The following is a 19,273-nucleotide window of genomic DNA, read 5'->3' on the forward strand; positions in this document are numbered from 1 at the left end:
GGGGGGGGGGGACGGCCGCTGACTGCGGGAGAGCGGCAGGAGCCGGTAGCACGGCCCTGCCCCGGCTGCAGAGGACGGGCCGCTCCTCCTCGGCTTGTCCCCGGCGCTCTCCCGTGGTCAGCGGCCACCCCCTAGGCGGGACCCAGTAGCGCAGCCCTGCCCCGGCTGCAAAGGACGGGCAGAACATGGCATCCAGGCGGGCTGCTCCTCCTTGGTTTGTCCCCGCCTCTGCCTCCTCCTCCTCCTCCTCCCCTCTTCGCCGCCTCCTGCCAGGGGAGGGGAGAGGGGAGCGGAGCAGCAGCCCAGACTGAGCCGAACTCGTGCCGGGGCCAAGGCGAAGACCGAGGATGAGCGGGGCTGGGATCCAGCAGCAGCCTCAACCCCCAGCTGTGGGAGCGGCAGCAATGGAAGATGAATCCACCTTGGACCAGATCCACAGCAAGGTAAGAGTCGGGCCGGGCGGGAGGGTCCCCGGGACCCCTGGGGAGCTTCTGCCTGCTGGAGCCCCAGAGGCTGCCGCCTCCCTACCCAGCCCCACACAATGCGCTGGTGCCTGGAGTCTCCTTCTGCCTCCCCCCCTGCAGGGGGTGAGTGACTTGGCAGAGAAGGGCAGCATCTGTCCAGCAAGCCCAGCACCTCTTCCTTGGCTCCTCCAGCCCCAGAGCTCTCTCCATTGCATGCCCCTTGGGCTCCCAGCTGGGCGGCCTCAGTGCAGGGAAAATGCCAGCAGGGCTGGGTCCAGTGTGTATCCGAGATCGTGGGGAGCTCTTTCGCCCCAATGACTAGCGCCTTACCTACGGCAAGTACAGTAGTGCAATAGGAGCGTGAGGTGAAAAATATTGTGTCACGTTGTGACGTGGTCACTCAAATAACGATTACGTGTGTGTACTGTGCTGCCCTATCGGCGCCATTCGCGCTAATTTCCGTTTCGCGTCGGTGCCAGTGGTTATAGGGCTAAAATGCCGGGACAAAAACGAAAACAACTTTCCGGTGCTGCCTACCAGCAACAAAGAGAGAAACAGCAAAAAGAATTAGAAAAACTATCTCGTACTTCAAAAAAGTATTTTAAAAAAGTTGACAATCAAGGAGAAAATTCTAAGCAATGCATTGAAGGTGATTATTCATCAACTGATGAAGACCAATCGAACCAAAGATTACCTTTATCAACTGATAAAGATGAACAACAATCTGACCAAAGATTATCTTTGCTTACTGATAAAGACGAACAATCACAATCCATCCAAAGATTTACTACTTCAGCTGAAGAGTCCAGAAATGAAGAACTGTTATCCAAATCTAAAACTGAAGAACAATTATTGGAAGGTGGAGAGACTGACATAGGATCGGATACAAGTACATGGCCGACAATAATTACTGATGCAATGCGAATGATTATTGTGAAAAAAGGTCCGTCAAAACTAGATCCTACATTTGAATATCCATTTAATGAGTCGAATCGTTGATATATGCCATCCAGTATGAAGAAAAAAATGAAAAATGGGGAACAAATTAATAGATCGTGGTTAGTGTATTCACGGACCAAAGATGTAGTTTTTTGTTTTTGCTGCAAACTGTTCTGTAACTCGGACATTCTTCTGGCAACTGCAGATTTTAATGACTGGCGAAATTTGCATCAGCATTTGAAAGAACATGAAACATCAAAAAATCATTTACGCTTATTGACACATTGTATTGAGCTGTCAAACAGATTACGTTCCAGTACAACAATCGATGTGGTACAGCAACGTCAACTAAATTCAGAAATTCTACATTGGCAAGCAGTGTTGGAATGTTTACTGGCAATCATTAATTTCCTAGCCGAACAGTGCCTCGCATTCTGTGGATCCTCAGATATTTTATATGAGAATAACAATGGAAATTTCTTAAAATTGGTTGAGTTATTGGCAAAATTTGATAATGTTATGGCTGAGCATGTACGAAGAGTGAAAGATGGAGAGATTCACACCCATTATTTGGGTAAAAATACACAAAATGAGATAATAGAATTAATTTCTAATGGAGTGCGTAATGAAATTTTATCGAATTTGAAATATGCCAAATATTACTCAATTATAGTTGATCGTACTCAAGATCTGAACAAAACCGAGCAAATGTCAATATTTTTACGATTTCTGAAAATTGATGAAAATGCAGAAGTGAAAATTTGTGAACACTTTCTAGAATTTATACCAGTGAACGAAACTACTGGGAACGCCCTCACAGTTGTAATTCTACAGAGATTGGAACACTGTAGAATATCTTTAGAAAATATGCACGGCCAAGGGTACGATAATGGCTCAAACATGCGAAGACGACATGCAGGTGTACAGCAAAGAACATTGAATTTAAACAATTGAGCTTTTTTCATTCCTTGCCATGTGCAGTCGCTCAATCTGGTTGTCAGTGATGCCGCCAAATCATCTAAAGATGCCGTTTCATATTTTACCACAGTGCAAGCAATTTACAAGTTTTTTAGTGCTTCCACACATGGTTGGGCAGTCTTGAAGAAGCATCTTGAACAAAAACTCATACTTAAACCTCTAAGTCAAACTAGATGGGAAAGCAGGATAGATGCTATTAGACCATTCCGATATTCATCAGGAGAGATTTATGATGCACTATTCGAAATAAGCTAGGACTTGTCGTATGATCCTTCATTTCGACATGAAGCTGAAACATTGGCTCAGAAAATTATGCAGTTTCAATTTTCATGTTGCACGGTTATTTGGCATAATATTCTAAATCATATTAATTTGACCAGCAAAGTTATGCAGAACATAACCATAAACATATCTGAGGCAAAGACGATTTTGAATAAAACGCTGGAATATTTAAAAAAATACCATTCAGATGAAGGTTTTGAAGAAATTGCCAAAGAAGCAACAACAATAGCAGAGGATCTTGATTTTGAACCGACGTTTGCACCTCAACAATTCATTCGTCTTCGGGAAAAAAACAAGACAGTTTTGTTATGAGGTTCATGATGATCCTAGTCTCGATCCAAACGAAAGGTTTAAAGTTGAATGTTTCTATTGTATTTTGGATGTAGCTATAACTTCCATTGAAGAAAGATTTTGTCAGTTGCATGATCATTGTGAAACTTTTGAATTTTTATATGATATTAAAAATCAGTTTTCCAAAGAAGACCTCATGAAGCACTGCCAAGACCTACATTTAGCGCTCAGTACTGATAACGCTGCTGACATTGATGCAGTAGAATTGTATGATGAATTAATAGCTTTATCTGAGCTAATAAGTCCTAAAACTTCTCCTCTAAAAGTATTAGAATTTATAGCAAGAAATGATTTTTTCACTCCAAATATTGCTACAGCATTACGCATTCTTTTAACCTTACCAGTATCAGTGGCTTCTGGTGAGCGCAGTTTCTCAAAACTGAAATTACTAAAAAATTATTTGAGGTCCACCATGTCTCAAAATCATTTGTCAGGACTCGCATTAATTTCAATTGAAAGTACTATTGCAAAAAATTTAGATTTCACTGACTTATTAAAAGACTATGCAAGTATAAAAACCAGAAAAATTCAGTTCATATAAATTCTTTTAATTTATAAGAAACTGGAAGACACTAACGTTTTTCATTACAGTGTATAGTTGAACTCAAATTGTTTGTAATTGTGTTTTTGTTAAAATTAAATGTTAAAATTACACTAGTAGGAATTTGTTTTATTTCACTAACTACAAATTCTCTGTTTTCATTTTTTTTAAATTTTAAACAGTCAAAACAAAACTACAAAGTGCAAGCATGTGTAAAAGCCAAAAAAAAAGCATGCGGGGGGGGGAGGGGCAGCCACAATTTTTTTTGCTTGGAGCAGCAAAAAATCTAGAGCCGGCCCTGCATGAAGGTCACAGAAAGTCACAGAATCGCAGCCTTAGTTATAGGCCTTTGAAATATTGTAGTTAGCACATGCTCAGTAGAGCCTTGCTACATTCCCCAAAGTTTCCATCCAGACTAAGCATGCTCCAGCCAAGGGCTGAGCAGGATTTTTCCTGCATTTGCAGCTCCGGCTTCTGAGAGCCATATCATGGCTAGGCACCAGAACTGAAAGCAGGGAGCCTATCTGCTGGTGCCCAGGTGACAATGTCATTCTACACTCCAGGTCAGAGAAACATTTAAATACACTCTTCATGTAACGCATATCCACTTGATACATATTTTTATGATATACCCTCTGGAATTCCAATAGAATAACTTAACAAATTAATTCCTCTGCGGTACCAGTGGAAGAGTTACCACACTGATTTGTCACTCCACTAATCAGCTATTTCAAAGACTTTCCAACTGTCTAACTTTCTGAAATATGTGGTTCCAAAAATACCCATGCACACAATTTTAATGAAATACAGTACATACCATATATGGTGCTAGCCGCACACACCTTTAACATTAAGTTAAAGCTATGGCATTCCATTCTATTCAATTATCTGCTTAAAGTCTCCTCCATTCTATTACATGGGTGTGTATGCACAGTGCAAAATAGCATGATATAACAACCAGTTATTCATCCTAAAGTGGAAAGGAAAACAGCTTTTCTCAGAAAGATATTCTACTATCGGTCAGGATAATAGGCAATAAGATCTTGGCAGATAGTTTTTGAGACATCTGGTTATGAAAAATTAATAATTTGGAAGAACATGGATAAGTTTAGTCAGCTCAGCTACCTTAAATCCTGTTATTCGCTTTTACATGTGATCCAGCAGCTGGGGAAACTAAGAAAGTTTAGAAAACAAAATGCAAGTGACATTTCCTGAATTGCTATAATGGATGCCACAGAAGCCTCACTCACTAACTGAATGACAGAAGGAGTCAAGTAGAATCCAAATCGATTAAATATATATACCTCATTAGTAGGCACCAGATGGCACCAAATAGATACATATAATGATAATAAACTCAAAATCACCATAATACACATGCTGTGTTATCTGGAATGCAGAGTATACTGCATGTGGAAAGTAGGTAGGGTCTGGGGACATAGTGGATGGCTGGTGATAGACTCTTATCTAGGAATTTCTAAACTCTAAAAATATTTAATAATTACTTTTAGTTTAATCAAATGTTCTTATGTTGCTTTTTGAGTATGATCCTGAAGTAAGTTTTAGCTACAACCTCCCCACACAACATATTATCCCCTTGTCGAATAGTAAAAAGATACTGATACATGAATACTTCTGTAAATAACAGCTGCAAGTTTTTTAACTATAATTCTCAAGCCATAGTCATTGTTATTCGCAAGTATTCAGACAACTTCCATGTATTAATGAAAATCCCGAACGTTCCATGAGCTTTAGCAATATAGTGGAAATGGATTAATCCTTGTGCACTATTTATTTTTCTCCTTTTTAAATGGTTTCAGTCATTCAGTCAAGGAGAGGAAATAGTGTTAGGGCTGAAATCCTGGCCCCATTGACCTCAGTGAAGCCATAGAGTTTATGGCAGCATGTAGAAGTACAGACACTGCAGGCACAGCTAGCATGGGCATAAACAGCAGTGTAGACCGAGAGAGACAGCTTAGGTGAGTAAAGTGCCCTACATGCCTGAACCCTAGGATATATATCCTATGATTCTTTATAGGCCCAAGCAGTGCCTCCAACGTCTACCTTGATATTTTTTAGTAGTGTAATATTCCACTGCTTACCCGCCGCCACAGCTTTTTCCCACCACAGAACAAAGCTTCGGCGGCAATGGGGAGAGGCTCTGGCAGTGGGAGGCGGCAGGGAGGCTCTGGCAGCAGGGAAAGGCTCCTGTAGGTTACTGAGCCTTTCCCTGCAGCATGAAGCTACGAACTGCAGTGAAAAGTGTGGACGCAGCCTGACTTTCACTGTGGCATGCAACTACACTTGTAGTGCCTGTACTCTAGACACTGCTGTAAGGACAGACAGAGCCTAGGTGACCAACTACACATGAGGAGGAATGAAGAGTAAGTCGCAAATAGTCAAAGCTAACAGGTTGTAAACAACCCAGTATGAAAACAATTCATTTAAACCATATGGTAAATATAACAAATTAACAAAAATACGCTAAAATATCAAGCCACAATTTAAGAGGGAGATTTTCAAAGACACATTTGGGAGTTGACTTTTCAGGGTTGTTGGGGGCTTAACTCCCCTTCGTGTTTTTGAAAATCTCTTCCTAAGTACTTAAAATAAGGATTTTGGTGGCTAATTTTAGGCACTTGAGTTGGAAAACCTAAGCCTATTGTAATGAATTTTCAGCCAGGCCTCAGCGTAGCCTCCAGTTGTGCATGTGCAAAATATGCACACATGTTCATGTGCTTTACAGGTGCAAATACCTGCAAAAAAAATTAAACATTTTACATGTTCCCTTTAACATGACTAATTCCTAAAAACAAACAAATCATTTGCATATGCAGAAACCTAATGCTAATGGCTTCTTTGAGTGCCAATGCATGTGAGTAAAGTATTAGTCTATTTAAAGGGCCAAGATAAGAACAGAAGAACAGCCATACTGGGTCAGACCAATGGTCCATCTAACCCAGTATCCTGTCTTCCAACAGTGGCCAATGCCAGGTGCTTCAGAGGGAATTAACAGAACAGGTAATCATCAAGAAATCCATCCCCTGTCGTCCACTAATAGCTATTGATGGACCTATACTCCATGAACTTATCTAGTTCTTTTTTGAACTCTGTTCTAGTTTTTGCCTTCACAACATCTACTGGCAAAAAGTTCCACGGGTTGACTGTGCATTGCGTGAAGAAATACTTCCTTTTGTTTGTTTTAAACCTCCTGCCTATTAATTTCATTTGGTGACCCCTGGTTTTTGTGTTATTCACTTTCTCCACACCATTCACAATTGTATAGACCTCTATCATATCCCCTCTTAGTTGTCTCTTTTCCAAGCTGAAAAGTCCCTGTCTTTTAATCTCTCTTCACACAGAAGCTGTTCTACGTCCTTAATCATTTTTGTTGCCCTTCTCTGTACCCTTTCCAATTCTAATAGATCTTTTTTGAGATGGGGTAACCAGAACTGCAGGCAGTGTTCAAGGTATGAATTGGTATAGTAGCATAATGATATTTTCTGTCTTATTATCTATCCCTTTCCTAATGATGCCTAACATTCCATTAGATTTTTGTTTGTTTGTTTTTTGAGTGCCCCAGCATTTTAAATGGATGTTTTCAGAGAACTATGCACAATGAGCCCAAGATTTTTTTCTTGAGTGATAACAGCTAATTTAGATTTCACCATTTTGTATGTATAGGTGGGACTATGTTTTCCAATACAAAATGACTCAAGATAGTTAAGTCCAAAGCAGACTGCGAAGAGTTACAAAGGGATCTCACAAAACTGGAGGACTGGGCAACAGAATGGCAGATGAAATTCAATGTTGATAAATGCAAAGTAATTTGCATTTATCAACATTGAATTTCATCTGCCATTCTGCAAAGTAATTTGCATTTATCAACATTGAATTTCATCTGCCATTCTGTTGCCCAGTCCTCCAGTTTTGTGAGATCCCTTTGTAACTCTTCGCAGTCTGCTTTGGACTTAACTATCTTGAGTCATTTTGTATTGTCTCCACTTTTTGCCATTTCACTGTTTACGCCTTTTTCTGGATCATTTATGAATATGTTGAACAGCACTTGTCCCAGTACAGATCCCTGGGGGACCCCACTATTTACATCTCTCCATTCTGAAACTGACCATTTATTCCTACCTTTTGTTTTCTGTCTTTTAACCAGTTACCGATCCATGAGAGGACTTTCCCTCTTACCCCATGACAGCTTTCTTTGCTTAAGAGCCTTTGGTGAGGGATCTTGTAGGAGGCTTTCTGAAAGTCCATGTTCGCATGCCAGTGTTTGCATTTGCAATGTGGAGGCTCATGTTTGTGCAGGAGGAATCTTGCATGCCCACAAATGGAGGCACATGGCTGGAAATCCAGGCCACAATCTCTGCTAAAATGCCTTGCAATGTTTATAAACACCTCATATTTTTGGGCAGATTCGCACCTTTTGTGTCTGTGAAACATTTCATAATCATTTCAAAGTATGCAAACTGATTCATAGATTTTGCAGTGTTTGCAGAGCCCACCCACAGGGTTTCTATCGGGTATGCTGGGACGTGCTGTTTGCATGAGTGAATGTGGGTGTTGTGGGTTATGGAATACAAGTCTGAGTTCTCCTCTAAGACGAGGTACAAAAAGCTTCAAACTGACAGGAGGATTGTTTTGCCAAAGACAGCGGAAGTTCAAAAACTCTCTCAGGATATGAACTTACAACCTTATCTGTGGCTTCCCACCCGAATGTTACTGTGCACAGACCACTACCTATGATGTTGACCAACTATGTCTCATTGTAACCCCCCCCACCTGTCTGTATCCATTTGCTGTCTCTTGTCTTATTGCTAGATTGTAAACCTTCTGGGGCAGGGACCATCCTTTAGGTCTGTGTTTTTACAGTGCCTAACATAGTGTGGTCCTGGCCTATGGTTGGGACTCCTATTCACTGTGGTAATACAAATAATACATGATAATAGAAAACATAACACATGCACAAAAGGAAATCCGAACTTCATCCTATTATATCATGAATTCCTGGCATCAGGCCACATGATTACCAACCTACAGCATCTATCATTATTAAAAGGCAATACTGGGCCCAGGTAGCCCCACCCCTCTGGGCCTGGCAAGCCCACTGCAATTGGAAGAGAGGGTTAAAAAAAACTCAGAAGCCCAGGCAAAGAGTAGTGGACAGGCTGCAAGAGAGATGAATCCTTCTCTGGGAAGTCAGCCTGAAGGCAGAGCCTGCAAGGGGACCACAAAGCAGATAAAGTCCCAGGCCGTGCCTTCTCCAGCCACCCTGCCCCCCTTTGAAACCTGCAAGGCCCTGCTCATTTAGACTTTCCGTTAAATGATTGATTGGACTTTCGGGGCCATACCCCAGGAGCACATAGGTAGGCAGTAGCTCAGGCTGGCAGGCTTTGACTCTCTGAAGGGATGACCCTCCAAGTGTTACTTCCCACAGGGCCCTGGATCAGGACCTGATGGAAAGGAAAAGCCTGGGTCCCCCATACCAAGCCCCGACTTAAGAGAAAAGGCCCAGATGTGGGTAGAGGCTCCAAACATTTGTGATTTAGGATCAGGCATCTCTATCACCTCTAACAGAAACAAAGGGTATGGTGGTCAGGTATGCTAACTGCTAGGCAACCTGGCCCTCTGAGAGCCTATCACATGCTCCTATTTCACAGATGAGGAATTAAGGCCTTCAAAGTTTAAGTGACTTGATGGAGAGTGGGGTGTTGAACCTAAAGCTGCTAATTCCTCGTCCAGTACCTTAACCACAAGACCATTCTTCTCCTTTGAATTGTCTCCTCATACCCTGTGAGCTATGCAATAGGGTGAGAAATAATGGAAATGAGGCAAGCATAAAATGAATCTAATTTCCATCCATTTATGCTGAGATAAAGCCATTGTTCTATACACAGCTGGGTAAGGACCCAACATATTGTACTCTTTCACCAAAAATAACATTGAATTCCTATTATTTTATTGACAAAAAAATTATACTTTTTACTTATCATCTGCAATTATATCCATAGCAAGTACCAGATACTGTAATTATATCATATTGTATGCATTGCCTATGAAAGGGCTCCAATCATTTCAATTCACTATGCACTAATATAGCACCTATAATATATGGAAATTGGAATAGACAGGAATAGAATAGACTCTTACATCTATTTATAGAGTGGTTTTCATCCCAAAGGATCCCTAAGAATCTGACAAATTACAATTTACATCCTCCCTGCCTCAATAGGGCCTTACAATGGGTCTGGCATGGAGAATGTTGGCCGCCTAAAGGAGGATGGCTTAGTGCAGTCAGGGGGAAGTAGAGAGGGACACACCTTAAAGCCTCTTTCAATTTATTCTAAAAAAGATTTTCTATTTAATGATGCATCCTTTGAGGGATGATGGGGAGAAAGCACAGGTTTGACTTCACTCCTATGAGAACAGGTTGAGGGCCTATCGCTATGCATGCAGACAAGGCTGAGGTTCTGACCATGAAGACCAGGGGTCACGCTGACCATGCCTCACAGTCACTGAAGTGGTAGATGGTCTCCACATCAAGAGTGAAATCCTGACTCCATTAAAGTCAATGAGAGTGTTGCCATTGATTTTCAATGGGACCAGGATTTCATCCATAGTATTCTCTTCCTGTTAGGTTGCAATTCTGCATGAAGCAGGATTTTGCCCTAATATGTCCAGGAATCATTTCACCAATGAAATGGCAGAATTATCTGAAATAGAATTAACGTTCAAAGGAAATGCCCAGTTTCAAATTGCATATTTTTTCCAAAGCCATTCACCTATCCCAGGAAAACACTTCTTTTTATCTCCCATGTATTAGCATGAATTATATTATCTTATTGAACAGAATACCCAATGCTAGGAACAGAGACACTCAAATCAAAATGAAAATGATACAGATCATATTGAAAACACTACATGTTGAATTTGAAAGAGTCAATTTTTTTTTAACTCTTGGCTCCCTTTTGACAATTCCTGGCATATACCTACAGAAACTTGCTTGCAAACCAAGAGCAAGAGTGAATTTTGCACATACCTGTTTCTCCCCACTCGGCTTTTTGTGATTTAATAAAAGTTCCACAGCTCCAACGACCTCCTTTCGTATGGCATGCAGCAGAGCATCGCCGAGATACACATTAAAGCTTAAGAGCAGCTCAATGAGCTCCAGGTTCTCATTTTCAATTGCAATAAGGAGAGCTGTTCTTCCAAGAGGATCAATGCAATTAATATTGATCTTGAAATAAATTTCAGCTTCCTCCAGAGCTTTCTTCACACTGGCATAATCTCCTTTCTCCACAGCATTCAAGTAGGCTTTCTCGGCAGGGGAGAGTTCAGACTCTGCTCGCACTATACGAAGAGGGATGCGGTCTCTGTAAGGGGCATTGACGCTTCTTTTGTAATAGAACTGGGCCATATTTTATGCCATTCTAATACTTTGTCTCTGCAATTTAAAAAGAAAGAGTGCATCGGTTATGCATTCCTGGAATAGAGTTCAGCTTCTGATTACTATTATTATATATGCATTACAGTAGCATTTAGAGATGCTGTATAAACACATAATAAGAGATGGTCTCTGCCCAGAAAACTTCTGGTATAAATAGACAACAGAGACAGAGGACAAAAGGGGAAACAGAGAATCAAAGTGATGAAGTGGCTTGGCCAAGATCACAGTGATCAAGCCAAGCACTCAGGTCTCCCCATGCTGAGTCTGGTGCCATATCAACTAGATTTTGCTCCTTCCTGGCACATTCTATCTAGCCTAAGATGGACCTAATTTGCACAGTTCAGATCCAGGTGTGAACTTTCTAAAGTCTGGAGTATTTATATGTGATTCAGCCTTATCACTATTAAACTAATATATTCTAGCAAGTATCCTGAGTCTGACTTGTAAGCTAGAATTAGGAATTAAAAAGGTAAAATAACATTTATACGTTGCCCATGATATTCTTAATATTTAAAAATCCCCAGAATTAATAGATAATGGTGAAGGGTTTGGTTTAATCCTTAGCACATTCTAAACTAAAACAAATATCCAATCGCAATTCTAATATCTTAAACATCACCAAGCATGTATTGCCTCTGTTATTGTATTCTTTGCCCATGTAAGACCATAGCAATATCTGTTCCTTCTGTCAGGGCAACAATTAGCTGGTAACCTCTGTGGTCTAAAAGAAAGTAGTAACATGATGGGATCTAAAATGTTAGGGTACATGATCAATAAAATACCCCCCTGAAGTTCAAGTAGAGAGGCAGCATTGCCTAGTGGTTAAAAAGACTGAGTGTCAGGTGACCTAGATTCTTTCTCTCTCTGTCTCCCTCTGTGAGAATTTGAGTAGCTCACACAGCACTTAGCCTCTGAGCGGTAGTGAGCCCCTTATTTTATAACCCCTCCATCCACTTTAGGAGTGACATTGATGGGCTCCAATCTTGCTCAGGCAGAAGGAGGAATTATTTCTAAGGGCCTTGAGAATGGTGAGTCATAAAAAACAAGAGGATAATGGGGGGAATCTTGAATATTTGACAGAGACATGGAGAAAATCCTCTGAAGGAGGGGGAAAACCCAGTAAAATACCTGTGTATCAAATAGGGTTCCCAACCCTCCCGGATTGTCATGAAGTCTCCAGGAATTAAAGATTAATCTTTAATTTAAAATTATCTTATGTGATGAAGCCTCCAGGAATACGTCCAACCAAAATTGGCAACCCTAGTATCAAACCCTAGTTAACAAACTACAACTAATTTAATGTAATCCTATGTATATGGTATGAGGAAAGTCAGTAACCAAGCTGCATATGTCCTCGGTCTGTCTGAGTACCTTCTTTTCTAAATGTTTTCCTTTAAGTGACTCGTCATCCTGCTCACCATCCCCTTCCCACCTGAGGTCCACACCCCTCCGGCACTAGAACCCTCCTTTACCGTCACCGTCCAACCCCCAGGCTGGAATTTATTCCTCCCTTTCCACACACGGCCCTTCTCCTTCCAGAGTCAATACTTGGGGCAGTTGAGCTGATAAACCTAGGCTTTGTTATGAACAGTCCCTGCTCCCCTCCACCTTCCATTTCTCACTCTGTCCCTGTTTCCCCCTCCCCATCTACACTCCTCCCAGGTCCCTGCTTTTAACCCCTAGCCCCCTCCATCCCCCTTCCCCCCTTGGGGTCCCTGGTTTCTACCTCTACACTGCTCTCCCACCTCCACACTTCCCACCGCGAAGGTCTCTGCTTCCTCATCCCAGATCCCAGCTTCTTCCACCTTCCACCACTTCCCCATCCCATCCCAGGCCCCTGCTTTCCTTCCCATCCCCAACTCCAGTTTGCCCAACCAGGTCCCTGCTTCCCCCATCAATACCATTTCCCCCACTCCTCTCTGGCTCCCTGCTTCCTTACCCTGCTCCATTGCCTTTGTCCGCCCTCCCCCATGGATCCCTGCTTCCCCTACCGCCACTATCCCATTCTTCTGGTCCTTGCTGCCTTCCCCTTCCCCACACAGCCACACACTCTCTTCCCTCCCCAAGTCCTCACTTTTTCTCTTGCCACTCTGCTCCCCTGCACTCTCTAGGTCCTTGCCTCTCTCTAAGGCCCCATTACTTCTCTTAGACTACAGCCCACAGACAACCTCCCTACATAGTAGATTACCTGCTGCATCCAATATGTGTAGGCAGTTATGCGGGGCGGGGGGGGGGGTGATGTGGGGGTGGAGAGATTCCTCCACCTGCAGCATCAAGCAATCTGTGTCCTGACTTCCTAAGAACCAGGCTTCTCTGGTGCTCTGATTTTCACTGAAACCAATTGGGTTCTGCATACAGATGACTAGAATATTCCTGGAAATTCTGGGATTGATTGGCTGTGGTATTAAAAATGATTGTGCTACATACAAACAGACAGAGAAATCCCTGGAAGTTGAGTGCCAATAACTCTGAATGTTCCTGATATCTTTATAAATCTCCAATCCTTTCTGACTCTTAAGTTATTGGCCTCAATGACTTCTTTGGGCACTGAGTTCCACAGTTTAATTACTAGTGTGTGAAAAAGAATTTCCTTTTATCAGGGTTGAGTTGCCCACCTGCTAATTTCATTGAATGTCCTCTTGTTCTTGTGCTACTTGAATTATTTATGTTTGATTAAAAAGAAACTGTTATTTCCCTCCCCTTCTCTCCTGGACATGGTACAAAATAAATGGGGTATATTCATCTCTAGTGCAACTCCATTTATTTGGAAGGAAGTCAGAGATGAATTTGACCCCATGAGATCGGAGAAGATGGAGATGCTTATGGCATAATATGAGCAGAGTGGTTTATAGGAAGAAAAGTTCTGACAACATTATGTTGAACTTTTCATTTTTTTATGGTATTACTCTTTCTTAACTCTTAGATGGGCATTAAGGAGGCCTCAGGCTTTCAGAAATCTCTAGAGAATATGTGATACTAACATCTTCATTCTTGGACCAGGGAATAACAAGGAAGAACAAAACCAAAGTATAACCTTTTCCCCTCTTGCTGCTGACATGTATTTAACAAACACATTTTCCTAAATAACGCTTTTCCTTCTTTTGGTGATTGTTTTTGTTGTTTTTCTCTTTCTATTTTCAGCAAATAAAGAGATCAGCCTCATGATATGAGGATCTCATTTGAACTAAAATGTTTAAAACATGTAATTAATTCATAGAGCTTGATTACAGGTGTAGTGCCCCCCTGAATGGTTTACAATATATTCATGAGTCATAATAATGCACAAGGTAGTTACAGATGTATCAAACTACCAGTTTAGGGCTTGACCCTCTCTACAGATAAGTGGATGTGCATCGTCAAGCATCTTGACATATAGATTGACAGTGGCACTTGTTGGTATCTTTACTCAGAGCTAGATGTGCCCTCATGAAGAAATAGCAAACAGGGACAGGAACTCCAAAAGTTTTCCTCTGAATTCTTCTGCTCTGGGCTGGATTTTTCCCCATCATAAAAGAAACTAGAGATCCAGTCCACCAATCCACTGGAGTGGGGACTGAGAGGAAATGAGAACATTGGTTTGGAAAGTGATGGTTCCTGAAGATTTGTGTGCTGCTTGTAAGGACTGTGCAACCTTTGCAGAATCATTGCAACAGAGAAGAAATACCACTCCCTAAATTTAAAAATCAAGAGACAAGCCAAAAACCCACTGCGTAAAGTACAGAGAAGGCAGAGCTAAGCAAATGTGGATTTAGAACTGATTTAATCTTCCACCACACCCAGAAGGCAATATACATCTTTTGTGCCAAATTTCTGTCCTGAGTTGCACACAAGCATTAAAGTCCATGGGATTGCACCTGGTGTAATAGAGGGCAGCATTTGGCCCTATGAATCTAAGATATAACTTGATGAAGCAAACCAGAGACTGAGAAAGGAGATCTTGCAAATAAAGGGCCTGATCCCGGGAGGTGCTTTGCTTCTTGGGCAAAATGATCAGTACCCACTGCTCCCTATGAAGTGAGTGAGATGAGCAGAGGGCACCTTGCACCTCCTAGAAAATGCTCATTACCTGCAGGATCAAACCTAAAATGAGCAAGATCATACACTGGAGCTATACGTGAGCAAAAGAGTCTTAATGTTGAACTAGCTCACTGGATGTCAGTGTCGCCTGCCACTGTGTTGTACTTAGGAAAATCGATCAGCTAGAATTCAACATGCAATGAGTTCAGGGCTCCTGCCAACCTACCAACAATGAGATAAACAGTGAAAAATAATGTTACTTTAAAAATTAATAGAACAACATTGATCAGCTCTGACTCTCAATCTCTAGGGTCAAGTTTACATGATCTCCTTCAGTTTATTGTATCTTTCACAAATGACTCCTCTGAATGTACCTACATGTATTTTGCAAGATTGCACAAAGCAATCTTCATTTTAATATAGAACAAAAGACTTAACTGAAATATTCAGAAACACAAGCCTCACTCAGTAATGGAGACTTTATACATTTCAAAATTATCCATGGATGATTACTTTTAGATCACTGGAAATATTATGTATCAGAGGGCTAGCTGTGTTAGTTTGGATCTGTAAAAAGCAACAAAGAGTCCTGTGGCATCTTATAGACTAACAGATGTATTGGAGCATGAGCTTTTGTGGGTGAATACCCACTTTGTCAGATGCCTGGACTGACATGGGACTCTTCGTTGCTTTTTGGAAATATTTTGTTTTGAAAAATCTGCATTTTGCACAGATCTCCAAATACAGAATCACTTGCAAAAAGCATTTAGCCCTGGTTTTCCTTATCCAGAAAAATGATCATGAGCACAGCTGGTCAAATTATTCAGTCCAAATCATTTAGCTTACAAATGTTTCTATCTTTCTTCAAATATTTGCAAATAGTTATTTTTATGGTTGAAATAGTGCTAGAGATGGTTGAGCAAACAGTTGGTAAATAATTTCATTTTATATATAAATCATGTAAATTCTGTGATTAAATTTGACCAGCTTACAATACATACTATATAATATGTACACTATACAAATTAAGATATGTTAAAATATAAACTTCCAAAGTATATTGCTGTCTGATTAATAAAATAAACCATTAAAATTACTGTTAAAATGGGAAGATTTAGATACAACTTATTCTAAACCTAAGTGGATGAAAGTTGGAAAACTAGTGCAAAGTGCTAAATTAAAGCAAATGTAGTGTAGACCTCTGGCTCATACACTGGACCCTATACAAAATGAATTGTCTAAGCTTAGAAGGTACTGCTTCATGTTTATGATTCCCTCACCAATGGACCTGTCTTGAAGTCCTTAGTACTTCTATTCAGTCTCTGCTGCATGTGCAGCTTTAATTCAGCCCCCCCCTTGCACATGCAGTCTTTAATTAAACAATCACATACTATTTTTTTCCACAGAAATAAGCTCCCGCTGCATACTTCTCCCCGGCCTTAGACAGCACAAGGGTGCCTCCACACTTAACTGCATGAAATTGGATCTCCACTGTTTTGGGGAGGGTAGAAAGTGGCTGGCTTCCAGGTCATGCTCCCCTTAAGACCAAAAAGAATTCTTTCGTAAATTGGAGTTACTTTTGGTGGAATCCACACTAACTCCCCCCTTGTGCCTTTTACCTTTTTGGGCATAGGTCTGGGGAAGATGGCGAATGACAGCGTGTCTCCTTCAGGTGCCGTACAATTGGATGGAGGTCAGGCAGCTGGGAGGATGGTAGGGTGCTTTGTAAAATCCACAGGAGTGACTTCTGTGTTCACCATTGAGCCATTGTTTTTCTTGAGGGGAGAAAGTTACTTTAAATCCAGCAGCTTTAACTCATGTAGGTTTGCATGTACATTTTACCCTTTTGTGGGATTAGCAGTGGGAGGGTAGCATGTGCTACCACAATGTCCAAGGAGCACTTTGGATTTTGTTTGCAGGTTTGCTTTTAGGACTAGCTGTGTGAGTAAGGTGAGGACCTCATAGGTAGTGAATGTGGAACACTGTGCTCCAGAAACCTACACATTTAGGACAAGTGCAGAACACATTTCTCTTTGATCAATGTAACATATTGTATGTGTATTATTCATGGCAAAAGCAATTGCCTGACACCTATTAGATTGATGGAAGAGTGAGATCTTTTAAAGTCTATATCTGTGATAGACTGACTTTAATCTGACAAGAAGTCCTATTTGATATAAGACCACTCTTAGGGCCAAGGACTGGGGGAATGGAACTAATTTTGGCTGAGAAACAAAAAGCCATTTATGTGGCAAGAGAGATTGAATTTTGGGGGTGCTCCTTTTGAGGTTGCCCTTTAAGTTGGTAGCTCTTACTTGCTCTAAAGGTTACAAGAAGCCAGGAACCCCAACTGACAGCAAAACCCACTGATTCTAAAGAGTATGCAATGAACAGTGGATGATGGAGACAGATTATCATGTCTCCCTCTGAGATCAACTGTCTGAACAAAATCACACCAGGTCACAAAGGCAACTAGAGTACCCCTAGCTGGATTCAAGAGATACTGGACTTGAGAATTCTCATTGATTGCTCTACTGACTGCCAGGTGTTGTCTCCCAATACTCAGGCCTAGTGGTTGGAATGGAGGTTGAAGTCAGATTTAGGATTGGGATTGGGCCAAGGCTCGTGCTGGAACTGAGATCTGGGGTCAGAGTCAAGAGCAGAGTCCATAAACAAGCCAAAATGAGTACTGCAGCCAGAGTTCAGGTGCAGGCAAGAGGTCAAAGCTGGGTGGTCAGAGTTTGTGGATGAGGCAAATCAGTAGTGTAGCTGGAGTCTAGATACAGGCCTAAGGTCGAAGCAGGGTGGTCAGTCCGAGGGGTCAGGAGGCAGACAGAAGGCTAGAGCAGGTCAGTGGCCGGGCTGGAGCAAGGTCAGAGTTGGGCTGGACAGGACTGGAACAGGGCTCAGGCAAGACGGGGACAGGAACAGGAACTGCATCAAGAGCAGGCTGGGAGTCTAGAGAGTCTGTTACACTAAGGCGTAGTAGGAGGGCTCCTGGCTGAGTAGTGCTGTTGCACAGACTGATCTGCAGCTCTGCTGAGGTTGGGAAACTACCTGAGCCTGGGGGTCATGTGCCCAGGCTCTGCTCAGAGATAGGCTGCTGCCACATGCCTGAAGGCTGAGTCACTGCAGGCTCTGTGGGTAAGGTATGTTAGTCCTGCTGAAATGTTGCCTCCTGCCTGAGGGATGACTCACGGAAGCTCTTTTGGAGGGGTGCTTATTGAAGCACTGGGAATGGGAGGGTGTAAACCTGCCCACATCTAAAAGCCGTGCCACTCAGCATAAGGGGAGGAGTCACTGGATCCAGGCATCAAATAAGTTCAGGGGGCAACAAATGCAAAAACAGGGATGGCAGTGAGGGTCACAGGTATAAAAGCAGGAATCCAGAGGGGGACACTCAGCAAAGAACACCTGACAGCACCCACTGCTCCTCAAAGGTGTCCAGGGAGCCAGTGGACATGGCCCAGAGGAACTCTGTGTGGAGACATGACTTCAGGAGGGATTGGAAATAGGCCCCAGAGTCACAGAGCACCTCGCCATCCAGCTTCCTCCTGCTGACATGGTGGATGGTCACCTTGGCCAGCGCCAGGAAGAGGTTGATGAGGAGATCTCGTGACTTTGTGGGAATACAGATAGAGTGTGTAAATCAGGAGGTGCAGGGGAAAGTGCAACCAGAACTGGAGGAAGCGGAGGAGGTTCTGAAGGAGCCAGGAGAGGGACTGCAAACTCAATATAAAAGTGTGCTAGGAACTCCCGCTTGCTGCAGAAAGAGAAGGTGTCAGGAGAGGTGGTGAACTACTTCAGATACACACCCATGCTCATAGCTCCATGAAGAAGTCTGTTGCAGGGGCACCTATTGAGGCTCTGGAGATGGCCACATCTAAAGGCTGCACCTCTCAGCCTAAGGGGAGGAGTTACCAGACCCAGGTCTCAAGTTAATTTAGGGGACAACAAATGAAAACAAATGAAAAAACAGGGATGGGAGTGAGAGTCAGAGGGTCAAAAGCAGAGAGCCAGAGGAGGACGCTGAGCAGATAACCCTGGACAGCACACACTGCTCCTTGAAATCATTAAGGAATCCAGTGGCTACAGTCCAGAGGAACTCCGCCTGGATACATGACCTAAGGGAGGAGCGGAAATAGGCCCCAAAGTCACAGAGCCGTCCAGCTTCCTCCTTCTGATGTGGTGGATGGCCACTTGGGCCAACACCAGGAGGAGATTGATGAGGAGGTCTCACAACAC

At 42.3% G+C, this 19,273-nt stretch overlaps 1 protein-coding gene across 1 annotated transcript in view; it reads right to left on the reverse strand.

Moving 5' to 3' along the window:
* The window catches only part of TRPC4 (transient receptor potential cation channel subfamily C member 4), a 195,585-nt gene that overhangs the window by 109,659 nt on the left and 66,653 nt on the right, over window positions 1-19,273 (reverse strand). Inside the window, exon 2 of the mRNA XM_029911965.1 lies at window positions 10,604-11,008. Within this exon, the coding sequence (XP_029767825.1) occupies window positions 10,604-10,981 (378 nt within the window). The 5' untranslated portion in view covers window positions 10,982-11,008. The remainder of the gene's footprint in view (window positions 1-10,603; window positions 11,009-19,273) is intronic.

Source organism: Terrapene carolina, unplaced genomic scaffold, assembly GCF_002925995.2.
Source record: "Terrapene carolina triunguis isolate 2854851 unplaced genomic scaffold, T_m_triunguis-2.0 Scaffold139, whole genome shotgun sequence".
NCBI lineage: Eukaryota > Metazoa > Chordata > Testudines > Emydidae > Terrapene > Terrapene triunguis.